Genomic DNA, 20,705 nt, shown 5'->3' with positions numbered 1-20,705 from the left:
GATGATTTGGAACAGGGCGTTACATCAGCTCAACACTCCTTTAGCACATAAAGAACCATAGGCCATCCTGCAACATGCTTATTAGCCCAATAATACTTTAGCCCATAAAGAATCTAGAATTTTTTTTCGGACCGGTCACAGTCTTTTTCGGTCTGGTCTCACAGTCTTTCCGTGCGTCTTTTTTGTTTGGATTTACGGGTTTTTTTAGTTCGGTTTTGAAAATTTTCTATTCTTTTATTTCGGTTTTGAGTTGTTTCCGTTAACAAATATGTGATTAACCTCAAATAATAGATTAAAACATATTTAAAAATGATAATTTATGTTTAATAAAAGAAAAAAATGAAATAAGTTACATGTAATTAAAAATTGGGTAATTAACACAAAAGGATTTATTTATAATGTTTGGCTACCAGTCTTTTTTTGAGACCGTTTTCGAACCAATCTCAATCGGTCTTGGTCTTGTATCAGTGTCAATACGGTCTAGTCTTTTTTCGTACAGGTCCTATCTTTTTCGGACCGGTCCTAGATGGTCTTGTGCTGGTATTTTTTCGGTCGAGTCTTGTTCTAGACCGTTTCAGTCTTGATCTTTTTTTTGGGTCCGGTCCAAGACCGGTCTTTTTGTGCATGTCTAGATGGGATAAAGAAAGTAATGGGTTGTGTTATACAACATTTACATAGAAAGGTCTAAGTGTGTCATGATGTTATTCTGGTGGGCTGCTGATATGTGCATATATAGCCTTTATTTAATATTAAGTCTTATCATTTATTAGTTATTTATTTCCATATTATGGACAAAGGATACTTAAAAGTGTGTGAATTGTGTTTTCAGCCCAAAAGGAATGCTTGGGAGCAAAAAGAAGCGGGGGTACTCATTGGGAAGCTTTGGAATGATCAAAAGAAGAAAAGTCCACAAAATGGAAGGAACTTAGCGAGTCGTGTCGTCGACTCGACGAGTCGGTATGAAGATTCGAGAAGATAAAGACTCCTTAACTTACCGTGCACGTGAATTAAGGGATGTACTTAACGAGTCGGTCATGGACTCGACGAGTCGGGTCGAATCTATAAAAACGACTTCGCCGATCGACACAATATTTTCTAGAAAACCCTTGGGGAGAAAAGCTGCGAATAGAAGCCAGAAAATACCTAGAGAATGAAGATCCAACCCCAAATCCGATTCTGAAGGAGATTAGAGGCAATTTTCATTACTTTCAATTCAATCTATTGTTTCCACCATGCATAGACATATAGATTTCGTTTTTGTGCTTTCAGTTACCTCAATCATGAGCTAAAAACCTCTTAACTTCTGTTTGAGGAGACAATATTGATATTATGGTTTGATTTATGGTAGGATTACTTTTATATTCGTAATTTTGTTAATCTAAGCTTGTTAAACAACCTTATGTCTGAATGATAACTATTTTTCTGTTAATAGGAAGAGAATGAAATTGCATGAACATCTCTTAATTGTTACCTCATATAATTTATGTGACCACTTTATTATATGACCAGGATTAACGAATGTGAAACTAGAATTAATAGAAAAATAGGTAAATTCCCATGTGAGCTTGTGTGATGACCATCAACAAGAGGTTAATTGGAGGACCAATTTAGTTGACCATTACATGTCTTAATTAACCCGAATAAATAATCTAGGAAATTAAAGTAAATTAGACAACTGGCCACTGTTTGAATTAGTTTGTTTTCTAAGGTTTAGTGTAGCGAATGTGAACCTAATCACTTGAATCGGTATCCAATAGAACAACTAATCCATTGCACTATTACCATAAAATCAGCCATAGGATCGATTGAGTTGAACCTAAAGAGAAGTTTCCTTTCTTATTGAATTTAGTTAAATATTTGCTTCCTTAGTTTCTAGATTAATTAGTTTAATTATTAGTTAGTAAGTTTCTAGTCTTGTAAAACTAGAGAAAACCACCTCTTTTATTATTTGTTAGTTAATATTAGATAATTTTAGTAATTAGTTTAAATTGTCGTTCCCTAAGTTTGATACCCTGCTTACTAAAACTATACCCCAATAAACAGGTTCATTGCCTTTTGTGTGATTAATTTACATCTAATAAGTAGGATCAAAACTTGTTGGTTTCACACACATCACCTGCAACTCATTTAATCCAACTTGGAGAATGGAATACACTGATCTTTTGACCTGAACTAAGTAAGGGGCCAGACTTAGTGTATTTAAAGTAAAAATCAGGTGGAGATGAGCTCATTCCATCGACCTTGTCTTCTCTGATTATCTCTCCTAGTTTTAGGGTTTCATACGTTGTATTTGCCATTCAATTTTATTACAGTATAAACACAAGTTTATACTTCTTAAGCTTGTAACTACACTGTATACTTATTAATAATTAGTAACTTTTGTATAATTGTATTATTTTTGTTTTAGATTCAAACCTGGTTTGTGAAGGTTGTTCTTATGTAAAATTTTGGCTTGTTTTGTTCTTTTAAAAATATATTTAACATTTTCAATACCTTGTCAAAGATTCAAAGCCCTTTCAAAATATTGAATTCTTATGTACGTATGTAAACTGTTAACTAGTACTTATGAATATAACGAATGTAAGCAATAACCTAATCAAATTTTCGATAACAGAATTACATCCATCACAGAATCAAAATACTTCCAACTCAATCTGTTGTAATTCTTTTCAATGTCTACTTTTAAAAGCATAAGTTTTTTCTTGGTATTTTTGACCAAGCAATTAGCTTACTTACCGTAATATGACTATCAAGAAATTGTCTCCATTTCGTAAATGTAGTTTGAATCAGTCTTAAAACTGAAGAATAAATGGTTTCGAATGGCTTGCTAATATTTTGCCCTATGATGCACGGAAACTTCAACTTAGTCGCCGTTCTCGTATCAGATACTCCATGGAAAAGCCTAGTGTAATGCCCCGTTCCTAGTATGTATTTATTTTGATTAAATGTTTCTTTTTGGAAGAGCTACTTGGCGACTTATACCCCTAACTCGCCGAGTAGATGTCGAGTTGGATGCGGGCTTTAAGTGATCTACTCGACGAGTCCACGCTTGGACTCGGTGAGTAGGCCAGTTAGGAGGAAACCCTAATCCTTAGGGTTTGCACCCTATTTAAACGTCCTTATAGCCCCATCTCAGCCTCCATCCCCTCAGAGCATTCCTTATCAAAACCATAGCCTCCATTGGTAAGTTTGAGTGATTGTTGCCTTGTGAAAGGACTTTTGGAGAAAGTCGAAGAACGGAGAGGTTGAAGAAATCAAGGAAGACGACATAGATCTAGAACACATTTGTTTGTGGTCATCCATTCTGGTAATAAAGTTTCCATCTTGATTATTGATCTATTAGATCTTGTTTGTCCCTAAATTGTTGCTTTTAAGCCCTAAAACCCCAAATCCTTTGTAAAGAAACCTTATGGTTGGGTTATACTTCAGATATTGACTCTCATTACCTTCTAGAAGTGTTAAGTTTCAGTCATATTTGTGATTAAGGTCCCTCTTGAGCTTAGAAACCCATTAAGAGCTTAGTTTGGACATTTGAAGCCCCTAAAGCTATGCATGCACGTAAAGTTTGCAACTTTACGTGATAAGCATGCCCTAGAAGCCTAGATCTGTGGTTTGGAGCCGCTGCATGGCTCAAATCAGGTCTGTATGGAAAAAGGACCGAATGAACTTGTCGAGTAGAACGTTGGACTCGGCGAGTCCTATGAAGATAGCCGTGAACTCGGCGAGTTAGATGAGCAACTCGGCGAGTACGATGAAGATTGCCTTAGACTCGACGAGTTGTTCTTCAACTCAGCGAGTTGGATGAACTTGGACTCGGTATGTGTGCATCGAAGAAGAACGCGTCGAGTCTTCGCTAAGCTCGACGAGTAGAAACGAGTATAAAACTAGAACAGATGGAAGGGACTCGGCGAGTTGGCGAGCCAACTCGGCAAGTCCAGTAAACCAGGAAGTTGACTTTGACCAGGGGTAAAATAGTCATTTTACCCTAAGATTAGTTATCAGTATTTGACTTAGTGTTTTTGTAAATTGTAGCCGGGGAGTTCGGGAGCAGCTGTCAGACAGTTTCAGATTTAGCATCTCGACAGTCAGCGTTACGAGGTGGGTTTCCTTCCAGTAGGAATGGGTCTAAGGCCACAATGCCGGCCCATTTAATTAGTAGTAGTTTCCGGACCTCGGTCCGATGCAGTAGTTAGAATGTTTGATTCCTTCATGGATCAGGCGGTGTTTATGTGTTATGTGTTCCGGGCTACGACCCGATGCAATATGTAGTTTATGTGTTCATGCTAGTTGATATGTTTATGTTATGCTATGTTATGCTCAGTTAGTTTCTAGACTTCGGTCCGATGCAGTTAGTTTCAAACTTCGGTCAGATGCAGGGGACATGGTCCCAGTCAGTTCCGGACTTTGGTCCGATGCAATTAGTTTTGGACTTCGGTCCAATGCAGGGGACAAGGTCCAGTCAGTTCCAGACTGCAGTCCGATGGAGTTTCCGGACTTCGGTCCGATGCAATGGGCAAGGCCCAGTATGTGTTACAGTTTCAGTTTTGGTTTCAGGTACTTCCGCAAGTAAAGGGAAGGGCTCGGGTTGATGGCATCGCACACACCACAACTTCAGTTTGTCCTGGGAGTTGTTTTAGTTTTTCATAGATGTGATTTGATACAGTCTTGATACAGTTTTCTCATGATACTTTGCTATGGTTTTGAAATATTCACGTATGAGTTTTATTTTATGATATTGACATGATGTTTTCAATAATTATTAAACAAAAGTTTTTGGGTCGTATTTTTGGGATGTTACAAGTTGGTATCAGAGCGTTGGTTTGAGGGATTCAGGCACACTCTCGGGTGTGACTGGACTCGAACTGAGGAAATGGTAGAAAGATTTTCAAAAAAAAATGTTTTCAAAAAGATTTTGAAAGAGAAAACCTAAAAAGAAAAAAAAAAGAGTTTTGAGAAAAGGAAAAAGGGGTGTGGTGCATGCGATCAGCCAAGCTCAAGTAAGTACTCCCAAATTACCCATACAGGTTTATGTTATGTTATCAGTTCCAGTTTCAGTAGAACAACATGCTAGAATATGACTAAGGATCGAGGAGGATGCCTTATGTGCCTGCTATATGTGTTTCAACTTTATGAGAAATTGCATGCTAGTTTCGAGTATACAGCAGAACGATAGCCTGTTTAGGTTATGCCTGATAGTATGAGCTTAGCATTGTATGCTAGTACATTTTCTTGTTAAGAGGATAAAATTGCTTTAGTAAGTCTTTTGTGTCTGAATGTTGCTTGCTTTGTGCTTTGTGGGACTCTGAGTGATAAGAGTTAGCCATTAGGTGAATACGTCACGTCACATGTGAACAAGGTTGAATAATCTCAGAGTGCTAGATTTGGCCCTATTGCGCAACTCTTGATTGAGTCTCACCGTTGTAGGGAAGAGTCTTTTACTCGAAGGATTATCTGAGCCTCGCTGCATGTGATGGTATTCAGGTGATGGCTAATTGACATCACAAGGAGGCTTTCAGCAGCTGAGGACTGGGTCGGGTAGAGTCAGAGATTTTCACTAGGGAAAGCCTAGGATAAGAGTAGCAGAGATCAATAGCAGTAGTAGTGACTTGGTGGAGTCGAGGCAGTTCTTGAGGAAAGTACGGATAGATGTGGAAGGTAGTAGGGGCCCATACTACCGAAAGCAGAGGATCCATACTCGAATCGAGGAAAAACTGAGATGAGACCCGGAAACTTGTGGTAGTAGTGACTCCTCGAGATATATCAGTGTTCCTGGCGTTTATTATGTTGTGTTTCAGAATGGTGATATTACACCCTAGACCAGCATTCAGCAGTTCAGGTGTCGGAGGGGGATCAGGATCAGGCCCGGAGGCCGGGCAGTTGGATGAGAAGACTAGGGAGTTTCTCTCTTTAGAGATTACTCTCACCATACTTGAGCAGACTCCTGCGATCTTCAGTTCGATCAAGGAGGGTATTCTAGAGCTGATGGACGAGAGACTAGGAACATTTCGTGCAGAGGTGGCGGCCATGATGGGGTCGCGCACGCTTACTTTCAGGGAGTTCCGGGCATGTGGAGCTCCTGATTACCATGGGGCACGACACCCCATAGCGAGTACTAGATGGTTGGTGGACGTGGCCAACGCTTTCCGCAGGAGCAGGTGTCCTAAGGGGGACAAGGTCAGATTGGCATCCTGTCTTCTAAAGAACAGGGCACGAGATTGGTGGGAAGAGGTCAGACATGCCATTGGAAATGACACAACTTTGGATGCTATGACCTGGGCTGATTTTACTACCAGGTTCAGAGCCGAGTTTGCACCGGTTATTGAGGTGCAACAGTTAGCCATAGAGTTTCAGGATCTTACTCAGACTACAGAGATAGTGGTGGAGATTACCGCCAAGTTCAGGGAGAGGGCTCTTCTTGTTCCTCAGTACGCGGATGATGAGGAAATGAAGAAGGCCCGTTATCATGAGATGTTGCGGAGTGATATCCGCCAGTTTGTGAGCCAATCCAGCTGTAAAATGCTAGATGACATGATTTCCAGGGCGAGAGAGAGAGAGAGATTAAGAGAGAGAGAGAGAGAGAGAGAGAGAGATTGAACTTTAGATGGAGAGGAAGAGGAAGCCGGAGGCGGCTCCAGGTACAGGGAGTGCGGGCAAATAGCCCAAGGGTTCAGATCACGGAGCTAGGAGTCAGCAGAGCCATGCTCGGTGTGGCAAGTGTGGGAGATTGCACGATGGGGTGTGCAAGGCAGGGATGCCGGCTGCTACAAGTGCGGTCGGACTGGGTATATGAGCAGAGATTGTACAACCAGTACTACCGCTGTTGCGGCATCAGACCTGATTTGCTTCCATTGCAATCAGATGGGACATAAAAAGTCCCAGTTTCCGAGTTTAGCTGCTGCAAGAAAGGTGTCAGCACCTGCTCCTGCTACTTTGAGGATTACAGATGGCCGTCAAGGCCGAGCTGAGACGGCAGTGGCAAACAGTAGGGCTTTTCAGTTGACAGCAGAGGAGGCGCGAGCGACTCCTAACGTGGTGATGGGTATGTATTTTTCTCCTGACCTCTGCATTAATTATTGATTGTTTCTTATGGTTATATGTTTTGTATAGGTTCGTTCTCCGTGAATGGTATATCTGCTACAATATTGTTCGGTTCGGGGGCTACCCAATTGTTTGTTTCACTTGCGTTTAGCAAGAGATTTAGTAGAGCTCCAGGGGAGCTAGATTGTCCACTTGAGGTTGAGATAGCAGCCAACAGGACAGTTAGGGTGGCAAGAGTACACAAAGGATGTTCTCTATAGTTGTTCGATGAGCAGTTTCCAGTGGACTTGGTCCCTATTCCCTTGCGAGGGAATAAGGTCATAGTAGGCATGGATTGGCTGAGACCTAATGGGGTGGTGATAGATTGTGAGCTACGGTTAGTGAGGGTTCGCACTCCCAGTGGGGGAGAGTTAGTGATTCAGGGGGAGAATCCACAACGTGGACCAGTTCTGTGTTCAGCAGCGAGAGCGAGGTGCTACTTCCAGCAGGGTTGCGCCGGTTATATTGCCTATGTTTTAGATGCCCGGGAGAAGGGCAAGACGACAGTTGATGATGTCCCGGTAGTGCGAGACTACCCAGATGTATTTCCATAGGATTTGCTTGGAATACCTCCCAAGAGACAGGTCGAGTTCAGGATTGACCTGATCCCTGGTGCGGCTCCGATAGCCAAGACACCGTATCGGTTGGCTCCCCTAGAGATGCAGGTGTTATCTATGCAGCTGCAAGAGCTGCTAGACAAGGGTTTTATCAGGCCGAGCAGTTGGCCCTGGGGAGCGTTGATTTTGTTTGTAAAGAAGAAGGACGGTTCGCACCGTATGTGTATAGATTACCGGGAGTTGAATAAGTTAACGGTGAAGAACCGTTACCCACTCCTGAGGATAGATGATTTGTTTGATAAGCTACAGGGAGCCTCTTGGTTTTCCATGATCGATTTACGCTCCAGGTATCATCAGATGCTAGTTAAAGATGAGGATGTGCAGAAGACTGCTTTCAGGATCCGCTATGGTCATTCTGAGTTTGTGGTGATGTCATTCGGGCTCACCAACGCTCCAGCCGTGTTCATGGACCTCATGAACCGCGTATGCAGACCGATGCTGGATCGGTCTGTGATAGTGTTCATTGATGATATATTGGTTTATTCCAAGACCCAGGATATGCACGAGGAGCACCTAAGGGAGGTACTAGAGACTTTGAAGAGGGAGAGACTTTTTGCGAAGTTCTCCAAGGGTGAGTTCTGGTTGCGCGAGGTGCAGTTCCTTGGTCACCTCGTCAACCAGAAGGGTATTCTAGTAGATCCGGCCAAGATAGAGGCCGTGATGCTGAAAGACCCTAACTTTCGTATTTATGAAAGACCCAAACTTTCATACTATTTCAAGATTTCTTAAGTTACTTCCTCAAAACATGCTACATGCATATTTATAAAACAATATTTTATATTGATAAAGTGGTTACAAAGGATTGGATACAAATCGACTAAGTTTTATTACAATTTCATGACTACCCAGGAATCTACTATTCATATGCATACATGGACATTAAAAATACAGAGAAATATTATTAACTATTCTAAATCTTTCAGCAGTATAAAGCTATATTGGAATACTCATCACCTGCAATTGTTAAATATTGAGAGGAATAAGCGATAACACTTAGTGAATTCAATAGATAGATACAATATAATCTTATGCCTTACATATACCAATATGACAGAAGCAGAAGGGAACAAGAAGACATATGTGAAATCATGTGACAAGCGTTCATATCAATAAAAGACTTTATTTCAAGATATACTTTTCAATGAGACATATCGATTTCAATACTTGATATGCATCAATAAAGCTTTGGCCTAATTGGCATAGAAGACATATAATTTCTGATTAACATTTTGGTAGATTTCAGGCTTATAGCTCTGTCTAACCATTTGCCAATACCATAGAATAGAGTTCATTCTCTTACGGAGTCATGCTCTACATGGTCAGAGGCTACATACCATTCCTATCAAACCTTATGCCAATGCCACTTGCTCTACATGGCCAGAGGCTACGTACCAGTACCAATGTGAATCTAAGTCCTTTCACTGATCACATGGTCAAAGGTATTATATTTGCTATAAACATAGTGAATAAAATAACACGGGAGAATAACTCAAAATAACAACACTGAGAAGCACATAGCATATATAACACATAACATACAATTGTTCCTATATATTGAACTCACCTTAAGTTAACCGGGGGTTAAAATAGTAATTTGGACAACATTTCGGCTTTAAATATGTCTTTCTATGTTGAAAACCGGTAGCTTTATTGAAAACCGGGCTCTGCGAAGGTAGGGCTTCAAAACTGAAAAGATAAAATTTTCGGGCTTCTCGGGGGTCTCGGGACGTGTTTTGGGTGCTAAAATTGATACCGAGGCTTCGGTAAAAGTCAAAATAGTGAAAATATGGAAAAAGGGGCCAAAAATGGCAATTTCTCAAAATTACCCGAGAAGGCTCGCATGCCTCATATTTATAGGCGAGAGGCTCGGATCTGGAGCAAATCAGAAGCACGCACATGGCTCGCATGCGAGCCTCCAGGTGGCTCGCTTCGCAGGTCGACACGGGAAGGGCAGGTGGCGGACTCGGATTGGTCCAGCGCTTCGGTCCACTCGGAAGTTGACAGGAGCGCGAGGCGCGTCAACAGCTCGGATGGGACACGATTCGGTGACGTAGCAGCTTTGTGTGAAGGACGTGGCCAAATCCGAACCTCTCATGCGAGATTTCTCGGATTTTGAGCCCCGAACTTCTAAAATCCATAATTTTCGTTTAGATTTCGTCAGCTAATTTTGACTTTATTTTTAATATTATTATTTTTAACAAACCGGGATAGAAAAATCCGTTAAAAATTCATAACTTCTTCATCCGACATTCGTTTTCGTCATACTTTTTACCGTTGTACTACATATGACGAGACCTTCGATTCTCGTTTAGGATGTACCGGTAAAATATCGCTCGATCTAAAATTCGAGTTTTTAGCAGTCTACTGCTAAGTTGAAACTTCGAAAAATCATAACTTCCTCATACGAAGTCAGATTTTGGCTTTATCAAATTTCTCGGTTTAACGAATACTACGACTTTCATTTAGATTACTAAGGCTAAAAAGTAGTTTATCAAAAACTCACTTTTTACGTCATTCGGCGCCGTGCCAGTTTTGTCGCGGATCTTCGGTTGGTCATAACTTCTTCGTTATAACTCGGATTTTGACGAGGTTTTCGCCTATAAGTTTCTAAAGAAATGATTTACAACATCAAATAATAAAATTTTACTTATTTCAAATTTTATATTTTCGCTAAATTTCACTATTTGGCTATTAATTGGAATCTCTTAAGACTTCCAATATTTTATGAGTGATTCTAAACATAGTTTTACTTCATTTCTAGTAAAAACTAGCTGTTAGAACTCAACACTCAATTTTATTCACTTTTAATAATAACAATACACAATTTCAGAACATGTATGTTACAGATGCAGTGGGAGGTCCCGAAGTCTCCATCTGAGATTTGGAGCTTCCTAGGTTTGGCAGGGTACTACAGGAGATTCATCTAGGATTTCTCGAAGATAGCTGTACCGCTCACCCGACTGACTAAGAAGTCGGTGGTGTTTCGCTGGGGGCCTGAGCAACAGGAAGCATTCGAGAACCTCAAGCGGAAATTGTGCGAGGCACCGATTTTTACCCTGCCAGAGGGAGTATAGGATTTTGAATTCTACCGTGACGCTTCAATCAGAGGTATGAGAGTAGTGTTGATGCAGTGAGGCCGTATGATAGCTTACGCCTCGAGACAGTTGAAGCCTCATGAGGCTAATTATCCTACGCATGATTTAGAGTTGGGGGCAGTAGTGTTTCCCTCAAGATTTGGAGACATTACCTCTATGGGGTCCGTTGTACCATTTACATGGATCACAAGAGTTTGAGGTACCTCATGGATCAGCCGAATCTGAACATGAGGCAGAGGCGATGGTTAGCTTTGTTAAAGGATTACGATTGTGAGATCATTTATCACCTAGAGAAGGCCAATATGGTGGCCGACGCCCTGAGCTGCAAGGCGGCAGCAGCCCCGATCAGGGATATATGTCTGAGGATGACAGTGATTACTCCATTGTTGGAACAGATCAGAGAGGCACAGGTCGAGGGCCTCAAGGAGGAGAGGCAGAAGTGTAAGAGGATCGTGGGCCGAGTAGCTTCCTTCGACAATGACAGTCGAGGACTGTTGACCCTTCATGGGACAGGTAATGATGGATGAGGCCCACAAGTCTCGATTTTCCATCCATCTAGGGGCGACGAAGATGTATAGAGATCTTCGACCCTATTATTGGTGGCCCTGCATGAAGCAGTACGTCGCCTGGTATGTGCAGAGGTGCCTAACCTGCAGGAAGGTCAAGGCAGAGCACTAGAGGCCTCACGGAAAGATGCAACCATTAGAAATTCCAGTGTGGAAATGGGAAGACATCACCATGGATTTCATCACTAAGCTCCCCAGGACCGCACGTGGAGTGGATTCGATTTGGGTCATTGTGGATCGGTTGATGAAGAGTGCTCATTTTATATCGATCTGGAAGAGTATATCGGCGGAAAAGCTAGCCGATATTTATGTGCGAGAGGTTGTGGTATGGCATGGAGTTCCTGTTTCGGTGGTGTCAGATCAAGACGTCCATTTTACTTCTAGATTCTGGAAGCGGTTTCACGACGAGATGGGGACTCGTCTCTATTTCAACACCGCTTTCCACCCTCAGACGGATGGGCAGAGCAAGAGGACGATTCAGACTCTCGAGGACATGCTCCGGGAATGTGTCCTAGATTTCGGTGGCAGTTGGGATACGTATCTTCCGTTAGCAGAATTTTCATATAACAACAGTTACCATGTGAGTATTGACCACCCTGCTTTCGAGATGCTCTACAGGAGGAAGTGCAGGACCCCGATTTGTTGGGGCAAGGTCGGTCAGTGTGTCATTGGGAGCACCGAAGTGGTGCTCAAGACGAAAGAGTTGATCCAGCAGGTTCGTAGTAGACTGCAGACTGCACAGAGTCGACAGAAGAGTTACACCAACAGAAGGCGTTCAGACTTTGAGTTTCAGGTGAGTGACATGGTCCTCCTGAAGGTATCACCCAGGAAGGGTGTCATTAGGTTCCGGAAGAGGGGCAAGTTGGGCCCCAGGTTCATTGGTCCTTTTAGGGTTTTGGCACGGGTAGGTCGGGTCGCCTATCGATAGGATCTTCCAGCAGAGCTTAGCCAGATCCACAACACTTTTCATGTTTCTCAGTTGAGAAAATATTTGGTGGACGAGTCAACAGTTGTACCCTTGGAGGACATTCATGTTGATAGCAACCAGAATTATATTGAGAGAGAAGTTGTGATCTTAGATCGAAAGGCGAAGACCTTGAGGAACAAGGTGGTTCAGTTGGTGAAGGTGCAGTAGCAGCACTAGAAGGGTTCAGAGTAGACATGGGAGGCGGAGGAGGAGATGAGGGAGCACTACCCAGAGTTGTTCCTGGAGATAGTAGACTTCGAGGACGAAATCTAAGATAAGTGGGGGAGAATTGTAACACTCCGTTCCTGGTACGTATTTATTTTGATTAAATGTTTCTTTTTCGAAGAGCTACTCGGCGAGTTGTAGCCCTAACTCGCCAAGTAGATGTCGAGTTGGATGCGAGCTTTAAGTGATCTACTTGATGAGTAGGCCAGTTAGGAGGAAACACTAATCCTTAGGGTTTGCACCCTATTTAAACGTCCTTATAGCCCCATCTCAACCTCCATCACCCTCAGAGCATTCCTTATCGAAACCCTAGCCTCCATTGGTAAGTTTGAATGACTGTTGCCTTGTGAAGGGACTTTTGGAGCAAGTGGAAGTAGGGAGAGGTTGAAGAGATCAAGGAAGGGGACATAGATCCTGAACACATTCGTTTATGGTCATCCATTCTGGTAATAAAGTTTCCATCTTGATTATTGATCTATTAGATCTTGTTTGTCCCTAAATTGTTGCTTTTAAGCCCTAAAACCCCAAATCCTTTGTAGAGAAACCTTATGGTTGGGTTATACTTCAGATCTGCACTCTCATTACATTCTAGAAGTGCTAAGTTTCAGTCATTATTGTGATTAAGGTCCCTCTTGAGCTTAGAACCCCATTAAGAGCTTAGTTTGGACATTTGAAGCCCCTAAAGCTATGCATGCACATAAAGTTTGCAACTTTACGTAATAAGAATGCCCTAGAAGCATAGATCTGGGGTTTAGATCCACTGCATGGCTCAAATTAGGTATGTATGGAAAAAGGACTAAATGAACTCGACGAGTAGAACGTTGGACTCGGCGAGTCCTATGAAAATAGCCGTGAACTCGGTGAGTTGGATGAACAACTCGGCGAGTCCGATGAAGATTGCGTTAGACTCGACGAGTTGTTCTTCAACTCGGCGAGTCGGATGAACTTGGACTCAGTATGTGTGCATCGAAGAAGAACGCGTCGAGTCTTTGCTAAGCTCGACAAGTAGAAACGGGTATAAAACTAGAACAGATGGAAGGGACTTGGCGAGTTGGCGAGCCAACTCGCCGAATCCGGTAAACCAGGAAGTTGACTTTGACCAGGGGGTAAAATAGTAATTTTACCCTAAGATAGTTATCAGTATTTGACTTAGTGTTTTTGGAAATTGTATCCAGGGAGTTCCGAAGCAGCTGTCACACAGTTTTAGATTTAGCATCTCGACAGTCAACGTTACGAGGTGAGTTTCCTTCCAGTAGGAATGGGTCTAAGGCCACAATGTCGGCCTGTTTAATTAGTAGTAGTTTCCGGACCTCGGTCGGATGCAGTAGTTAGAATGTTTGATGCCTTCGTGGCTCAGGCGGTGTTTATGTGTTATGTGTTCCGAGCTACGACCCGATGCAGTATGCAGTTTATGTGTTCATGCTGGTTGATATGTTTATGCTATGCTATGTTATGCTCAGTTAGTTTCCGGACTTTGGTACGATGCAGTTAGTTCCAAACTTTGGTGCGATGCAGGGGACAAGGTCCCAGTCAGTTCCGTACTTTGGTCCGATGCAGTTAGTTCCGGATTTCGGTCCGATGCAGGGGATAAGGTCCCAGTCAGTTCCGGACTGCGGTCCGATGCAGTTTCTGAACATCGGTCCGATGCAGTGGGCAAGGCCCAGTATGTGTTATATGTTATTGTATGGTATGTGGTAGTTTGGGGGAGCTCACTAAGCTTTGTGCTTACAGTTTCATTTTTGGTTTCAGGTACTTCCGCAAGTAAAAGGAAGGGCTCAGGTTGATGGCATCGCACACACCACATCTTTAGTTTGTCCTGGAAGTTGTTTTAGTTTTTCATAGATGTGATTTGATATAGTCTTGATACAGTTTTCTCATGATACTTGCTATGGTTTTGAGATATTGACGTATGGGTTTTATTTTATTATATTGACATGATGTTTTCAATAATTATTAAACAAAATTTTTTGGGTCGTATTTTTGGGATGTTACACCTAGGAAATGTTTCCATGATGTATCTGTTAAACACGATATGTTTATGTGTTTTGGACAATTAACTACATTATAAAAGGAAATTTTCAGATTTTTAGGGATAATTAATTCCCCTAATTTTAAAAATCTGATTTTTTTTAATTAATTGAATTTTCATGCTAACGTAATATGTAAACATAATCGATTTTATTATATCAAAATATTTTTTTGTTAGAATGATGTTTTTTCAGAATTTTATACTTGTACAATATTACTCAAAGATAATAAAATTCTTGAATCCGAGGTTGAATAATAACAACATTCTAATATATTCTTATAAATTCAAACTTAAATAAAAATTCATACATATTCTTATAGACTAAAAGCCTTATACATTTTAATATAACTATGCATATTCTAAAAGAATATCAACAAAAATAAATAAAATTCTTTAAAAATAACAATATTCTCCTAGAATACTCTCGTTCTCCTTGTTTTCTTCATTTTTCACATCAATAGCAACCCCTTCAAAACCTAAATCCAAAATATAAATGTATATATATATATATATATATATATATATATATATATATATATATATATATATATATATATATATATATATATATATAAAATCAACTTTAAAAATATTATAACTTTCAGTATATTCTAAAAGAATAAAACTATAAATTCTAATAGAATGTGTTAGACATTAAAGACTTTTAATTTATTCTAAGAGAATGTAATACTCGAATCACTTGATCTAAATAATTGACTTAATCTAAGTACAATTAATCTAGAACCTACACAATAGCGAACACAGAAGACAGTACTTTGGAAAAATATCAGCTTATTACAAGCTAGAATATGGTAAATATGACAGTTCAAAGATCACAATTTTTTCTGAACAATGTAAAAGTGCAAAAAATACAGTTGTAACATTACATGTTCGAAGGACTATAACTCAGCCAATATTATCCAATCAAAATGACTTTCCAACCTAACTTGTACCTAACACAAAGGAGATTATGCATAAACAAATTTCAAATCATTCCAAGCTAGTATGAGAGAGATATGATAGTTCAAAGATTACCAAAAAAATTGGCTGAAATATCTGATTTAAGCATTTAAACAAACATTTGGCGGGCAAAATCAGATGCTCAGATGTTTATACTCCATTTGATGAAACATACAACATATGTAATTAATAAATACATGAATGTAACTAAATTTAAAATAAAAGAGTGTATACCTTCAAAGGCAAATAGAGAAAATAAAGACCCCAATTGACTAACACCAGACCAAATTAACAGGTGAAGTAGAAAAGAAGCATTACAGTTTCAAGAAGCTAAAATCTAAAAACAATACCACGAGGTCTGCCCAGGTCGTTCAACACTAGCTTCCATGTTATAACCTAAACATCATCATCCCAAATGGTGAAGCAACCTGATGCGATCGTCCAATTTGTAAACTATATTTCGTTCGAAATAGAAAGACATTGAATATGAGATTAAGGCAGAGCAACTCCTTGAAGGTCACACATGGTCGTGTGCTTCTCACTTTGCCGTTCGGGTTGGGAAATAAGCCATAATCGATTGCAGTGAGGTTGGACCTTAGTCACCGATGGGAGAAGTACGGTAGGCTAGGTTTAGAAGAGGGACTGACAAATGGTGTTGTAAATGAACCAAACGAACATGAACACGACTTCTTCATGTTCGTTCGTTCAAGTTAACGAAGAAATGAACAAACACGAACGGTTAAACGAACAGTTGTTTTTGTTCATGTTCGTTCGTTTAACAAATTCTGTTGTTCATGTTCGTGAACATGCTAAACGAACATAAACTGATAAAGATAAATAAACATATATGAATATAAATTAACGTATAACATAGTAATGTAATCAAATAAAATTACACATATATGAATATAAAATTAACTTATGAATGAACATAAACAAACGTAAACGAACAACATAAACGAACATTCACGAACATAATTGAATGAATGAGACCATTGTTTATGTTCGTTCGCTTAACTAAACGAACGAGAATTTGTATTCATGTTTGTTCATTTATTAAATAAACGAACATAAACGAACTTCCCGCCAAACGGTTAACGAACAGTTCGTTGAACGTTCAGTTCGTTTACAGTCCTAATGATGAATAAAGGGATCTCTTAGTGATTTTATAGTGTTTATTAACAAAACTTCTATATTTAAATGTTATTAATGATTTTTTATTATTTACCATATTTAACATAAATAAGATTACTATTATACCCTTTAATGATTCATTATTGATTTTATTTTTTCTTAATTGTCGTATTTTTTCATATTTTTATATTATGGTATCTCTGTCGTATCCGTATCTTGAATTTTTGAGTTTTGCGGTTTCCAATTTCCATTTCGTATCCGTTTCCCGTTACCGTATCTTGAATTTTTTAGTTTTACCGTTGCCACATTTTATACCGACTCCCAGAAAAACTTATTGGTCCAAAATCAGTAATATAAAATGGATCACTAACTATTGGGATTAAACCAATAAAAGACGGATTCGAAAAAATAATCCATGCATAGATTACTATAATGGCACATTGAATAGCAGTATGATCCAAGCATGCAAGCCTAATTAATTAGGAAATCCTTACAATTGTAATTGCAGCTCTAATTAATAAGCTAGCATTCTTACATGACTAAAAAGTAAGTGTATCTTACATATATTGGAAACAAATGAAAGGATACGTATACCTTTTCATGGAACTTTAAATCAAGGAGCTAAATATGCCCATGCCCACCTCTTTTTTAGAGATTCTTGCTCATAATTTCATATTGTGTCATGTTGATTCTTGGCATCTGTATCTTTCTCTTTTATCCACTCTATAAAATTGCAAAGGTTTTTGTGTACGCATCCGCCTTGTGTAATACTGTTTGTAACCTTCTCTTTGATATCAATGGCCTTTGCTCTGAATCCATTATCTCCGAGCAGCTGCTCTACCTTACCTTTTATTTCTCCTCTTTTTATGATACCTGCTTCATCTTTCTCAAACCCCAGCCCAGTTTTCCAGATGTCACAAATGTAAATTTCATTCTGAAACTGATCAGCAAAGTATGGCCAACACAAGAAAGGGTGTCCATTTGTAACACCTTCTAAAGTAGAATTCCAACCACAATGACTCACAAAACAAGCCACAGAAGGATGAGCTAAAACTTTCTGTTGAGGTGCCCAACTCACAATTCTTCCACGAGAGCCTACTCTTTCCACAAACCCATTTGGGTAAGCAGCTGTAGTCTCCTTTGTCATGCCTTGTCGCACAACCCACAAGAATGGTCTGTTGCTAAGTTCAAGAGCAAGTGCCAATTCTTCAAACTGTGTTTGGTTGAAAATGGTGAAGCTCCCAAATGCTACGTAAATGACTGAACATAGTGGCTGTTGGTCGAGCCATGATAAACAGGTGGAGTCTTCTTGCCAGAAGTGACCTACTTGGTCAGCACGTCGGTTGCTTGCCAGCAAAGGTCCAATTGGCAATAGCTGGGGGAAGAGGTTAAGTGCTCCAGGCTCCAGCTCAGTAGTTGATCTGCATAAATTCCATTCCGTCAATCTGGAAGCTTCAGCAGCTTCTTTTACAACTTCAAAGAAAGCTTCTGAAGTGGGCAAGTCCTCAAAGCGCGTCCACCAGAGGTTCGTTGGTTTTATAAGCGGCATGGTTTCTGATAGCTTAATCATCTGCTGATTTAGAGGCATGCCTGAAATAAAATATTTATTAAGAAAGGTTAAACGACCTTCTTAGCTAGATTCTTATATAATGAAAAGTGTAATCATGCATGTTTCACCATTGTTGTTGATGATTCCATCATCAATCAATTTCTGACAGCTCAACATGGAAGTTAACGTAGTAACTGAGGCTGGCCAGACGACTGCTCTTCTAATTCCCATCTTCTTTGCGACTTTTATGGCCCATCCCATGATATAATCAGCAATAATACAGGTAACTTTATTGCTATCTTCTTTGTTAATTGTCTCTATAAGTTCTTCCAGTTTGCCAGGCATAGTTTGTAATATTGATACTGTCAACTTACAAAGGTCACTCCTGTCCTCCCATGGTTCTAATCCATCAGGGATTGAAACCGACTGCAATAGATCACAAAAACCATCATTTTCTAACGCGTTGCTTTTTACCTGCTTTTGAGTGACCTCTGTGTTTACAACTGTAACTTTGACATCTTGATTAACTAAACGTTGAGCAAGCTCGATTATAGGGATGACATGGCCTTGTGCGGGATAAGGTATGATTAGAACATGAGGTTTGGCCATGATTTGTGAATGAAGATTTTTTGGGAGGTTGAAAAAACAAGTATTGATGCTTTGTATACTTTGAGATTTGCTCCAGTTTTATTGGCAGAAATGACTTAGACGTCAACAATTTTTTGGACGCTTTTTAGTTGCCTTGTTTATTTATTATTTTTTTGTTTTTTGGAATGGCTTGTTGGCTGCTTTGTGCAAAATTATGCTAAAGTCGGTTTGTCGGTTCTAAAGTGTCTTGATTCCATGCTCTCGAAACGTGCGATGTTATTAATTAGCAAGGAAAACGCTAGCCAGCAGCAGCTAACAACAAGTAACCAAAGAGCTGACACAGACACACAGTATTAAACAAAGCATTAAGCCGGTCCGTTTAAACCTTAAAGAAATATTGTGGTTTAATTCCACCTGAGCACCCAGTGGGAGCAAAGAATATTCTCCACATCGATACCTAGCTAGCTTGTTTAGATCAACTTTCTTAGGAATTTTGTCTAGGGTTACAAGCTACATTAGAATAGGAATAGCCCCTTGGACTGACCAGACCATATACTTTTATAGGTGGACTAGTTTATTTTATTTATTTATTTATTTATTTTTTACGATAACTAAGTTTTGGGTTTGGATCAGACCGGATTGAATTTGGAATAGGTTTAAGGACGTACGTAGGATTTCACAGTAGGAGTTGTACCGAAAAGTCAGATGTTGTATGATAGTAGAAAGTAAAATTTTCGAAAAAATTTCTACAGCCAGAAAAATCACGGGATGCCAGTGCCACCATATACCCTTAGGTGAGGTTTTTTTTTTTTTTTTTTTTTTTTTTTTTTTGTTTTTTGTAAATATGGGTTGACTTTAGAGACCTTTTGTAAAAATGAGTTGATTTTAACTTTGTTTTTCGGTATTGTCCCACATCAAAAACAACCATCAGACAATGTTTTAGTTTACAAACCCTTCATCTATTATATTATTTTGAGTAGCGGGGGCAGAACATTTTCGTAGGAGTAGTATTAAATTTTTTTTCCAAATAAATCTATATTAATAGTGTTACTCGTGTTTTAAGCCGATGCACCCAATAAAAAAACATTAAAAAAAAAATTACACTACGTGTCAGCGTCAGAGCAGTGGCCCGGGACCCCTGGGGCACCACTAAGGTCCGCCATAGATTATTTTTATTTTATATATCTTTTATAATAGAAAACTTGTTTTTTGTTTTATAAAGTTTCATATTTGTCCGTATAATTTATACCCTTAACTTGTATAATATTAATAATTTACATCTTTTATTTTAAAAAAAAAATGTTTATTTAGATATAAAATCAAAATTGATATACCATTTTAAACAAACTTATTATTTCATAAAATCTCGTCAATACTTACAAATCGATACTAATAGCGAATATATTACATGTTACGAAATTACAAAATTACAAGATAATTAAACACACAACTACAAAATAAATTAAACACGAATTACAAACTAAATTCGATATAAAATTACAAGAATAATAAAAGTTACATGGTTCACATTACATCAAATCTTGGTTAAGAATTTGTATAATTTCTTCTGTTATGACGTGGTTGATGACATAGTCCACATTTACAATGTTCATCAGAATGGAGAACATTTATCTCATTAAGAAATCGATTTGCACGCCTCCGACCTTGACCTACAACACATTTCGAGTTGTTTGCTTCAATACTCCAATCAACCTCGAACCAATAATCAACATGAGGAAGTGATGAAAATCCATCATTATATTGTTGCTTGTACGTCATAGTCGTGTAAACCCATCATTGTATTATTGTTGGCATCTTTTGTAAGAGCAATAAGCATTTTACCTTTGTACGAACATTTTTTGTATGAACCTCTCAAATGACAAGCATCAATGGAAATA

General features: G+C 39.3%; 1 protein-coding gene across 1 annotated transcript; it reads right to left on the bottom strand.

Moving 5' to 3' along the window:
- Window positions 1-17,093: 17,093 nt before the first annotated feature.
- Window positions 17,094-18,839, bottom strand: LOC145033894 (UDP-glycosyltransferase 83A1-like). The gene is made up of 2 exons (XM_078982382.1): window positions 18,348-18,839; window positions 17,094-18,260 (listed from the first exon to the last, which is right to left on the bottom strand). Exons 1-2 carry the CDS (start codon window positions 18,826-18,828, stop codon window positions 17,341-17,343), a joined length of 1,401 nt encoding a protein of 466 aa, XP_078838508.1. The 5' UTR covers window positions 18,829-18,839; the 3' UTR covers window positions 17,094-17,340.
- Window positions 18,840-20,705: the final 1,866 nt, after the last annotated feature.

This window comes from Lactuca saligna, chromosome 3 (genome assembly GCF_052625555.1).
Source record: "Lactuca saligna cultivar CGN05327 chromosome 3, ASM5262555v1, whole genome shotgun sequence".
Classification (NCBI taxonomy): domain Eukaryota; kingdom Viridiplantae; phylum Streptophyta; class Magnoliopsida; order Asterales; family Asteraceae; genus Lactuca; species Lactuca saligna.
The sequence above is the reverse complement of the archived record's forward strand: the minus strand, read 5'-3'. Positions and strand labels throughout refer to the sequence as shown.

Coding starts and splice junctions, on each gene's coding strand:
- LOC145033894 (XM_078982382.1), bottom strand. CDS start 18,828: ATGGCCAAACCTCATGTTCTAATCATACCTTATCCCGCACAAGGCCAT. Junction 18,261..18,347: donor TGGAATCATCAACAACAATG/GTGAAACATGCA, acceptor ATTTTATTTCAG/GCATGCCTCTAAATCAGCAG.